Raw genomic sequence first — 12,320 nt, 5'->3', positions numbered from 1 at the left:
CTTCAAACATTTTTTATTTCTTTTTTGCATCTTTAATTTTCAACTGACACATAATATCTATACATATTTATAGGATGCAATATGACATTGCAATACATGCACATGTATAAATGGAGATTATGATAACTAGTCTATCTGGTCATTTCTTTATACTGGAAGAGATCCTATTTTTTGACTGGAGGGATACAGTGCTCCACTGGGAGAGTTGAGTTAGCAAAATTACAAAAGTGTGATGACAATTTTTATTTTCTTTTTTATATTTCATAATTCTCTGAAATGGACAGATGTTGACTATATAATAGAAATTAAAATTTTAAACATAATACAAAATTTAATTATCTATGTTTTTAATCTTTTTTATTTTATGTGTATGAGTGTATTGCCTGCATGTGTGTAAGTGCACCCATGTCGTACAGTGTCTGAGGAAGTCAAAAGAAGGCTTCAGATTCCCCTGGAACTGGAGCTACAGACAACTATTAGCCACCATGTAGGTGCTGGGAATCGAACCTGGGTCCTGTAAGAGCAGTCAGTGCTCTTAACCTCTGAGCCATCTCTCCAGCCTCTATCTATTTTTAAATGAAAATGCAAATATAGTTTAAGAAAGAAATAGTGTATAAAAAGAGAATGCTAATTTTAACATTTAGTAAATTTGTTGAAGCTATAAGATAGACATCATTTAAGATGATTCTATAACAGATCACAAATTTAAACTTAATAAGAATTTGCCAGGCCAACAAGATGGCTCAGTGGGCAAAGGTACTTGTTTGTGCAAGCCTGATTATCTGAGTTCAATCCCCAGAATCCATAGTGGAGGGAGAGAACTGACTCCTGAAAGTTGTCCTCTGACCTACACACACACACACACACACACACACACACACACACACACACAACATGGCACACAAATGCCTGTACTCCTGCACATACATTCATACTCACACAATAATAATAATAATAATAGGGACTGGAGAGATGACTCGGCGGTTAAGAACACTTTCTGCTTTTGCAAAGGAACTGAGTTCAGTTCCCAACACCCACATGGAGACTCAAACACCCTCTTCTGGTCTCCCCAGGCACCAGACACACACATCGTATACATATATACATGTAGACAAAATATACACATAAAATAAAAATAAATATTTAAAATAATAACAATGAAGTTTAAAATAAAGTACAATATAGCTTAAGTTGTTCAATTTCTTATTGCCACTGACCACTAACTCAAAAGGTGATCCAACCTAGAAAAAGATATTAATGAATATGAATATATCAGTAGTAAGAATGCCAAATAACATTGTAATTATCAAGTGAGCTGTGAGCATTACCTTTACATATTCATCTGTTGTTTTTAGCTGGATGTATGTCTTACTAGGCGATGTAAACATGCCATGAACTGCCATATTACTCACAGTATCAAGAAAAGAAGCCTACAGCAAAAGAAAGAAAGCAATACATTTTCAACTTCAGTAACTTTGAGAAAAGCTGTTGAATTAATTAATCAAGGCCAGATTCACTTTCTCCCCCCACCCATCCCACCTGCATGAAACATACGTTCACCAGACAGTGGCTCTTCATCATTTTATAGCTTATACTATAAAGAATTTAAAAAAAGAGTTTTTACCACCATAACCTAGAGGAAGAAAGCACATTCTGAGCTTACTTCAGAAACAAAGCAGTCTATCACAAGATGCCGAGAGGAGGGAATTAGATGTAAAATTCCCTTTTCTTCCTTTCATATAAAGTATATGAGAAATATCATGCCCCACTTGATCCACCACTGTGAAGGGTAAAAGTCAGCCAGGAGTAGTGGTGCACACCTGGGTCCCAGAACTTAGGAGGCAGAGGTGGGAGGACCATGAGTTTGAGGCCAACCTGGGCTGCATAGAGGGCTCCAGGCCAGGCTGGGCTGTATGATGAGAACCTGCCTCCAAAAAAGAAAAGAGGAATAAAAATCAGAAGAGGCCCCATCCCTCTGTGGGGTACTCCATCCAGCCAGGCCTCAGACTGCCAGGGATGACTAACCAACAGGAAGGCTATAGGAATGCTGGGGCTTCTCAGAGTAGCCACTTTGGGAAAGCAAGCTCAGGGAAAGGTATGTATAACCCTTTTCATTTCCAGCTCCTGCCAAAACAAAACTTCAAATGACTGAAAATCAACCTCCATGAGGGTTTCAGGAGCCTCTGTGGCATAGCTTCACATTGCTGTATTGTTCTGCGGTTCTCAAATGAAGTTACAAGGGGAACATTCAAGGTAACGTTAGCCACTGTCTTAAATTACTTCTAACACTTTACCCCTGTTTTAAAACACAGACAGTGGCTGGGGCAGGGTGAGACCCTCCCACAAGACTGCAACAGCAGAAGTCACGTTGCTGCCATGACACAAGGACAGGAAACAGGTGGTACCTTCAACTGTAGTTCACTGGAATCGGCCAGGATCAGGAATTCAATCTTAAAGATTCCATGTTCCGGCACAGTATAATTTATGATCTGGACATCATTCGCTTCCTGACCATCACTGGTCCATGAATTCCAGATGTTGGTGGTGTTTCTCTGGGTCACTGCTATGACTACATTATTTCTTCTTTCTTCTGCAGTTAGCTGATTGCCATTGGAGCAGGTGACCTTCACCTAATTGTCAAAACAAGATATTTTAAGACAGATAACAGGAAAAGCAAAAGATGTAAGCTGAACTGAACGCAGTTTCTGTCTGTACTGTTCCCATGAAACTGAACTTTTGACAGTTATTGGTAGTGCCCCAATCCATGTTCAGTGACCTTCTCCAAGAGGCATTAGGCACCATGACCACTGCTCTTAGAAGCATGGCTTCCTTGCCTTCCACAGCTCTTTTGATTCATCCCTTCCTCTGCATTCTCTTGTAATGGGCCTGGCAGGCATGAAGATATTCTAGAGACACTTGGGGCTGGGCCTGTTGGCTCAGGCCTTTAGTCCCAGCACTCCAGAAGCAGAGACAGAGGTTAGTGCATCTCTGGTCTACATAGCAAGTTCCAGGCCAACCAGGGATACATAGTGAGACCCTGTCTCAAAAAAGCAAAATGTGGGGCCTAGAGAAATGGCTCAGTGTTAAGAAGAGAGAGAGAGAGAGAGAGAGAGAGAGAGAGAGAGAGAGAGACTGACTTGGGTCCCTCACTCTGGTTTTTAGACTGTTGAAAATCAAATTGCCCCAGAAATCTCATGCCGGGCAAAGAGAAAGCCTAAAGCCTAGGCCAGCTGATGAGGAAACTTTTCTCCAAGAAAGAGATTTATAAGTGGGCATTCCACCTCACAGGAGAAGCAATGAGGTAACATTGTAGCTGGGACCATATCTTGCCTAGGACCTGCTTATATATGTTAACTCTGCCCTCTACTTAAACCTTAATTTCACTTCAAGACTCCAAAGATGGATTTAGTGTTGGGGGAGGGGGTTCTCCGGATCTCTTTGTCCCTCTTTCCAATGTGGCCACACTGAATAAATCTCCTTTTTGCTATTAATTTGGCTGCTTTCATTATTTATCAGGACATGTGGCCAAACATGGATTTGTTTGGGACGCAGGCTGTGACTTCAAATACGGTAACACTCTCAATGAGTGTTAGGTTCCCATTCCCTCTTTCTAAAGTTGAGGATTTGTCAAGGTCAAATAAGCAGGTACCCGTCGTTCTTTTCCCTCCTGCAAAGATTCCAACACTCCTGTGGTTTAGCTTTGTGAGTACAGCCCAAATCCAAAATTCCCATCCTCCTTCCCCTGGAGTTCATATCAAGAGCTCCATTTCCCAGCAGGAAATCCAAGCTTGGTAACCAATTCAGTACCAAGAATCCAGTTCAGCACATCAAGTACACCTTACCTTGTCTGGTTTTATCCACACCACCATCCTACCAAGCTTGCTATCTCTGAATTTCCCCCCACACTCTCCCTACCTCACAACCCTAGTGCATAGTAAGTCCCTTATGTCTCTGCCCTTCCTCTCCACTCTCACAGCCACCACCATGGGCTTCTCCTCCCCTTGCACACCTGGCTGCTGCCACCTTCTCCACAGAGCCCTCATCAGTCTTTCTCAAACAATGCTTTCACCACATCTGGGTGCTCATAGGCTCCAAAACTTCCCACTGCCTAGAGCATAATGTTCAATAGCATATGTAAGAGACTCAGGATCCTCTAGAATTTCCCAAACTTCACATCCTATTGAATCAAGCCCAGATGCAAGTTCTCAGCTGCAAACACACTTGTCCAGCCACTGGTCTAATACACTCTGATCTTGCCAGCCACAGCTCTTGCTTTTGTCTCAGCTCATTTTGCTTCCTGCCTCCAACCTCCATGCCCAAACAATTTAAACACTACTAATCTTGCATTGATTCAGAGTCTCCTCTTAATAACTTCCATCCTTACCCCAAAGCCAACTCTCCCTCCTTCCCAGGGTCTTCCTCAGCTTAACAGGCCTGCCTATTAAGGCAGGAACATTGCCAAAACTCATTCAAGTTGGAGGGTTGGGTACAAATGTGAGCAATGTTCAAATGGCATATTATGGAATGTCATAAAGAGAAACATCGTTTTTATGCTTTCTAAAAGAATTCATTCAAATTTTTTAAGTCACTCAAAGACTAAGTGTTGCATTGCATGGTGGTGCATGCCTTTAGTTCCAGCACTTGGGAGGCAGAAGCAAGCAGATCTCTGTGAGTCCAAGGCCAGCCTGGTCTACAGTGAGTTCAGGCCAGCTGGGGCTACAGGGAAACCCTGTCTCAAAAAGACCAAAAAAAAAAAGACTGAGTGTTAATTCAATGTTCTCTTTGAAAGAGAGACTATCCTTGTTTCTGATTAATATTGTGTCTTTGATAAAATTAAAATTAGTCACTAAAAATCAAAATATCAAACTAAGATTTTTCGACTGTCATTTAATTTCTTCAATTAATAAAACCTTAAGTATAGCAATCTCCATCAAATAAACTGATTTTCAGAAAAACTATTTTGGCACTTGTTATAACTCATTTTAAAAAATTAGAGCCGGAGAGATAGCTCAGCAATTAAGAGCACTGACTGCTCTTGCAGAGGACCCAGGTTCAGTTCCTCAACTATCTAGAATTCCAGTTCCAGGGCCTCTGACACACTCTTCTGGTCTCCATAAGCATCACATACATGTGGTATACATATATACGTGCAGGTGTACATATATTCATAGTCACAAATAAAAATAAATACATTTTTTAAGTTTTAAAGAGATACTGAGCATGCTATTTCCCACTCTGTCTCATTTCACTGAATTTGTCATGCTTGTTGATTAGCAGAAAACACACCAACTTACAGTAGCTGTGAAGTTGAGAGATGGCTTCAAGACAGTAGCATAGTCAAAAAATTCAATGATGTAATCATGTTGCTTGAAAAACACATTGGAACTTGCATTTCTTGAGATACCTATGTTGGGAATTGCACTGTTTAGAATACAAAAGTAAGATTTCACCAATAGCTTGTTTCTACCTCATCTCCCAATCTAAGCTTCTCACTGATGGAGTTGAAGACATCAGGGCACACGAGCCTCACATCCATTATTGGCTTTGGCCCTGAGAATCACATAATTCTGTCACGCTTTCTGTGAACTCCTGAGCACTGCTGCCATCCTCCAGCAGCTAAAGCACTCACAGAACAGGCTGAGCTTGTTGGTGAAATAATACAAGGGTCCAGATGATTAGCTTTACATTCTTATTGAAAAAGTAATCTGTCTAGAAGCAAGTGAGATTTCAGACTAAGTGATGAAGGAATGTATCAGCCAGAAGATAAGAGAACTGAAACAGAAAAAAATGCAAAGAGCTATTAGATGTGCTTGAAACACAGACTTCCATAGAAAATGTTTCCCTTTTTTTTTTTATTGAGACAGTATCTCCCTGTAGCCCTAGTTGGCCTGAAACTCACAATGTAGAGCAGGCTAGCCTCAAATTCACAGAGATCCATGTGCTCTGCTTCATGAGTGTTGGGGTTAAAGGTGTGAAAACATTCTGTAAGTAAAACATTAGTCATGACAACTTCAACATTAACCCCCTTAGAAAAGCAACAAACACTGTTGACAAAGTGAAGTGCTAGTACGTGATAACAACAGCAAAGTAGGTTTACCTCGGCCTCAAAGTCTACAAACCTGTGAGTGATTCCATCACCATAGCTACAATTTCTATGGGTCCCGGGATGGACAGGTCCATGTATTCAGAGTGCCCATTGGAAAAATCCATTACCCTTTTCATCTCATCATCATTAAAAGAGAAGTTTGCAGATCCACTTATCTGTTTTGTTTAAAAATTCAATTTTACTTTTCACTTTAGGAATTCAAATTCTTGAAACAAAACTCAAATTAAGTCACAGTATGACAGCTTGGGCCCAGTTTAATCACCTATCCAATGCTGGAAAGTTCTTGACTTTCTTAAAATCTTATTTTGTTTATTCAGTAAAAAATCTTGTTTCTAAGAAAAAAATAAAATTTTCTTGCTGTGATCTGAATCATAAATTCTTTAAAGTTATCTGTATCAGTATGTTGGAAATGGGCATAAACTTTAAATAAAGACTACATTCTCCTGTGATTCCTATAATTAAATTTTGTTGTTTGCCTGCTTTTTATTATTTTTAATGCAAATCTTTATTTTTTTAATATTTTATTTTATGTGTATGAATGTATTGCCTACATGTACGTAGGTGCACCCTTGTCCTGCAATGCCCTTGGAGGTCAGAAGAAGGTGACATATTCCCTGGAACTGCAATTACACAGCAGTTAGCTGCCATGTGCATTCTGGGGACTGAACCTGAATCCTCTGCAGGAGCAGTCAGTCTTCTTAACTGCTGAGCCATTTCTCCAGCCTCTGTTTGCTTTTATTTTTGAGACAGAGTCTCAGGCAGCTCAGACTAGCCTCAGACTTGCTACATAACAGAAGCTAGCCTTGAACTCCTGATCGTCCTTCTTCCACCTCCCAGTGTCCTGGGATAACAGGTGTGCACCTACTCACCTAGCTAGGGCCTATAATTAATTTTTTAAATCACTATTTTAAAAAGTCCCCATTGTAAATTATAAAATATCTGCAAAAGTTACCTTAAATTTTTTGGTAATATTTTCTTCTCTCCCCAAAAGGATAAAGGTAAAAATGTGAGTGTCACATCCCCCTTCACTGGCTTCCCATAGGTATATCTGAAAAACAATCACATTGCACTGTCACACTTTCAACTTGATGGTGTCAGAGCAGCACAACAAAAATATGCCTTTCAATAAGCACACACAAGCAATTCAACATAAAAGAATTACACTAAAGGCACACACCCCCACCACATTTTTTGTATATCTATTTATTTTATGTGTATGTATGCATTGCCTGCATGTAAGTAAGTGCACCCCTGTCATGCAATGCTCGTGGAGGAAGGAAGAGGCTGTTGGATCCCCTAGAACTGGAGTTATGAAGAGTTGTTAGCTGCCACGTGGGTGCTGGGATTCAAACCTGGGTCTTCTGCAAGAACAACCAGTGTTCTTAACCTCTAAGCCATCCCTCCAGCCCCACATTTTTTTTTAAAAAAAGCACACATCAGACATGATAGCACACACCTGTAACCCTAGCACTCTGGAGGCTGAATCAGGAAGGACATCTCAAGACCAGCTCGGGCTACCTAACAAGGCTCTTGTGGGAGACAGGCTTGAGCCTAGGGTGAAAGACTTACTTACAGCCATACAGCAGGCCCGAGGCAACAGCCCAACCACTGGAGCCACAGGGAATACCTTGTGACATTTGCTCCCATTGGCAGATCATGAGACTGATGCCTAGAGCTCACCACTCCCTAATCACCACCCTTGGAATTCCCAAATTGCAACACTTAGATATTGCAACAGTCAGGGTCATGTGGTTTCCAGGAATCCAGGCTCTGTAATCTGAAACCCAGTATGCTAATGAGGCATCCTAACCCGCTATTCTGTGATAGGACATCAAGTCTGTTATGCTAATAGGATGCTAAACCTGTTATGCTAATAAGGTATCCTACTTGCTGTGCTGTGATTGGACCACTACCCCTACATAAGCTTGTGCCTTCCTGCAATAAAACAGACCTGTGTCACTGAACCTGGTCTCCTGCATCTGAATGCGGCGACACTGGCGCAGACTCCTCACCAGCCCTGGGGTCTGGAGCAGATGACTGATTAGAGGAACTAAGAGAGCAGGTGAGCGGCCATAGCTGGAGGAGAGCAGCCACAGCCGGCAACCACAGGCTTTCTCAAAAAAACATCAAACAACAAAAAACTAAGAACAATGGTCCCTGAGCCCTAGGTGGGTGAAGTTTAATATAGGAGTCCTGTCCAAGGATCAGCAGTCTACAAAGCTGGTCTTCCTAAAGTGATGGACTCTAGATAGGCTGACCAGATCTCAGTAGATGAGCTTGTACTGAGGAACATCTGGGGACACTAACCTGACAAAATAGGTCCTAAGACAAAAGACAGGATGGATGAATTCCAGTGGGGGTGCTATGGGAGGGTGCCAGTGAGGAAGGAGGTATAAAGGTGATTAATTGAGATGTTAGGTATGAAATACACAAAAATTCAATTAAAAAACTTTTTTTTTTTTTAATTAAGAAAGCCGGGTGTGGTGGTGCATGCCTTTAGTCTCAGTACTCCAGAGGGAGAGGCAAGCTATCTCTGTGAGTTAAACACCAGCTTGGTCTACATAGTGAGTTCCAGGCCAGCTGTGGCTACAGCAGGCCAGCTGCAGCTACAGGGAAACCCTGTCTCAAAAAGACCAAAAAAAAAGAAAAAACCTAAGAAAAAGGTGTGTTCTTAGCAAATGTTGATCCTTCAAATCCTTCAAATTGTGTCCAAAAGGAACTTTTAACTAGAGTATCTAAAAGCAGTTCACAATGCCCACATCACCAGCCTCTGACCATCTGAGAAAACACAGAGGAAGCAATAGCTTCCTCTACAGTGATCTTTAAAACATTATGAAAATCTTTCAGTGCTGGAAATCTGCATCGGCCTGTGAAGCACCACGGCTTTTGAAAAAATATTTAAAATAGTTTTTTATTTTATGTGTATGAGTGTTTTGCCTGCATCTATGTAAGTATACCACATGCATGCAATGCTCAATCAGGCCAGAAGAGGGTGTTGGATCCCCTAGAACTAGAGTTACAGATGGTTATTAGCTATGTAGGTGCTGGGACACCTGGGTCCTCCACAAGAGCAGCCAGTGCTCTTAACCACTCAGCCATCTCTCCAGCCTCAAGCTTTCGAAATTTTTTAAATGTCAATTGAAGTTGTAATCACCATGGCCAATTGCAGGGAGGATTATGAGACCTTAGGCTGTGAAGCACCAGGTGCACACACAGCTACCAAAAAGCTGGGGGGGGGGCGAGTTTGCAACAAAATGTTAAATAATTTTAGCCCATTGTTTCAAACATATCTTTTTTCATCAAATCTCAGTCTCTGCTGTTTCACAGTCCGGGTCTTGCTTTTCTTCCTCTCATATTAGGGAAGTTTCTTCATGTAAAACAAAGACAGTCTAGTAAATCACTTAACTGCCAGAAAGTCTTTTACAAATCTGTTTCCTGGGGCCCTTCCATTTTAAATGCCGGGCCAACCCTTGAAGCCAATTTGCTTTGCATTTCACAAATTGTAATTGTAAACTGCTGTTCTCTGAATCTGATAATTGAACACAGAAATAACCCCTTCTCTGGGTCAAGTCAAAAGCAAATATAGAATTTTCCAAATTAAAAAGAAAAAAAAATCCACCTTCAAAAGTACCACTGTTCCAAACAGAAACAGTAAAATTAGTGGAAACCTGGCTAGAAAGTGTATCATCAAAATCACTCACTCAAGTCTTTAAAGTCTAGCACTGCTTGTATCTTGTTAAATATTAAATAAAAGCCAAACCAGAATACCAGAATACTGTATCTTTAAACAGCTGCATCACAGGACAGTACAAGGTGCTTTCAAATAATAATTTAAAGTATTCTCAGATGCAAATATTTTTTAATTTGGGTGTAAATGTGAAGCAGGGAACTGGAAAGATGGCTCAGTAGTTAAAAGCACATACTGCTCTTGAAAAAGACCAGGGTTCAGTTCCCAGCATTCACATCCAGGTGCTCACAACTGCTTGTAACTGGCTCCAGGGGGATCCAACACCTCTGACATCCACATGCACTGCACGCAGGTGAACATACCCCCAGACACACAGGCATACACATAATTAAAAATAACAGGGTTCAGTTCCCAGCATTCACATCCAGGTGCTCACAACTGCTTGTAACTCTGGCTCCAGGGGGATCCAACACCTCTGACATCCACAGGCACTGCACACAGGTGAACATACCCCCAGACACACAGTAATACACATAATTAAAAATAATGGGGGCTGGAGAGTTGGCTCAGCGGTTAAGAGCACTGACTGTTCTTGCAGAGGACCCAGGTTTGATTCTCAGCACCCACATGGTGGCTAACAACTATCCATAACTCGAGTTCCAGGGGAATTCAGGCACCCACATGGTGGCTAACAACTATCCATAACTCCAGTTCCAGGGGAATTCAGTGCCTTCTTCTGACCTCCAAGGGCACTACATGACACGGGTGCACTTACACACATGCAGGCAATACTTAACATAAAAATAATAAATATACTATTTTTAAAAAGCACTTTAAAACAACCTGACTTTTTTGCCACAGGGTCTCCCTGTGGTCCCAGTTGGACTGGAACTCCCTATATAGACCAGGCTGGCCTCGATCTGCCTCCCAAGTGCTGAGATTAAAGCTATGTGCCACTATATCTGGCACAACTTGACAACATTTTAAAAAACAAATCAAAGGCACTCATGGATAGTGTCATTAACTAAATGAAGAATTTTTCTTCCTGAACATAGTCGTAAAAACAAATGATTTATAAAATAATACCTAAAAAGACTGAGCCCTGTAACTCATGTTTCTCTCCACTGACAAGATTTTGGTTTTCCCAAGCCATTTCCAGGATACAAATACTATAATTCATCAAATAAATATATTATAATATAGCTTAGTTTAAATGTTTTTTTAATACTGTTCCTGGAGTTACAAAAATGACTATGCATCTATATGCTATTTTCTCTGCAATCCCCTAGAACTCACTGTGGCTAGTAGGAAAGAATCTATTTCTTTTTAATGACTAGAATAATAAGCAGATGTTATGTCAAAGCCAATAAAGAAATGTATACTTTCATATTTTATTTGACCCAATCAAAAATTTCAAAACTAAACAAACATGTTAACCTTCTCTGAGAAACCTCCAGAGATGTTTAACTAGAGCATGTTAACTAGAGCCTTGAGAAAGCAGACAGCTACGAGGAGTAACATAAAGTGTTTATCAACCACAAACAGAACAGGCTATTTGAACAAAACTACTGTGAAGTTAATATTTACAAAACCAGCTCTATGCCATCCAAATGGTAAGATAACAGAGCCTGTCTTTCAAAATCCACTCAAGGAACATCTCAACCCTCTAACTTGGTAATGAGCTTTTTGCCCACACAACTCAATTTGCTTCATAATGAATCATAGACTTTGGATTTACATAAAGACCATTTCTGTGTGCATAAGTGTTTGAAACTACAATCTTATGGGTCATGTTGTCTTATTATTTATTGGATGCCTACTCCATGGTTGAAATGTGGTAGACACCAAGATGCAATAGTAAGTAGACACAGACCCTCCTTCAGAGAGGGAAGCAGGCACACACCAGCACTGTGTCCAGTGCTATGAGTGGTACAAGGACAGAGGGTTACAGTCAGACAGCCATACCTTGAAACTACCCCTGTGAAGATCAGAAAAATATTTTGCATTCTCGAAAGCACAAGTAAAATTTGGGAGTAGAATTTGGGAAAGTAGAGAAGGAGCTGAGTAAGATGTTTTCAAAAGACAAAACTAGAAAAGAACTGTTTAAAATGTATAAAGATCTGGAATTAGGCCTGATGGCACACACCTGTAAGGTGGAGACCAAAGTAGCGTTTTGAGTTCCAAGCCAACTTGACTATATAGTAAGATCCTACATAGGAAACAAAACTGCCAGGTGCAGTGACTGTCCCACCTGTAACCCCAGTACTGGAAAGGCTGAGGTGGAAGAACTGCTCACATTCAAGGCCAAGATGGACTACATAATGAGTTCCAGACCACCATGATCTACAGTGACCCTGTCTCAAGAAAAGGAAGATGGGGAAGAAAATTGAAATCCATCCTAAAGGTAATGATCTGAAATTTTTTGTAAAAAAGAATATAAAAATTAGATTGCCCTTTTAGTTAGAAAAGGAGAGGAAGAGTGGAGGTAGGGGAGAGGGGAAGGAAAGGAGGAGGAGGGGGAGGGAG

At 40.8% G+C, this 12,320-nt stretch overlaps 1 protein-coding gene across 1 annotated transcript in view; it reads right to left on the bottom strand.

Moving 5' to 3' along the window:
* Positions 1-12,320, bottom strand: part of LOC103740061 (CD109 antigen-like) — a gene marked incomplete at its 3' end in the record, with an annotated part of 109,300 nt that overhangs the window by 2,890 nt on the left and 94,090 nt on the right. The window contains 7 exon segments of the mRNA XM_029567150.1: positions 1,179-1,241; positions 1,329-1,430; positions 2,406-2,630; positions 5,295-5,404; positions 6,120-6,261; positions 7,059-7,081; positions 7,084-7,167. Coding sequence (XP_029423010.1) covers positions 1,179-1,241; positions 1,329-1,430; positions 2,406-2,630; positions 5,295-5,404; positions 6,120-6,261; positions 7,059-7,081; positions 7,084-7,167 — 749 coding nt within the window.

This window comes from Nannospalax galili, unplaced genomic scaffold, assembly GCF_000622305.1.
Source record: "Nannospalax galili isolate Female #2095 unplaced genomic scaffold, S.galili_v1.0 scaffold961, whole genome shotgun sequence".
NCBI classification, from domain to species: Eukaryota; Metazoa; Chordata; class Mammalia; order Rodentia; family Spalacidae; genus Nannospalax; species Nannospalax galili.
This window is presented reverse-complemented; position numbering and strand designations above follow the sequence as displayed.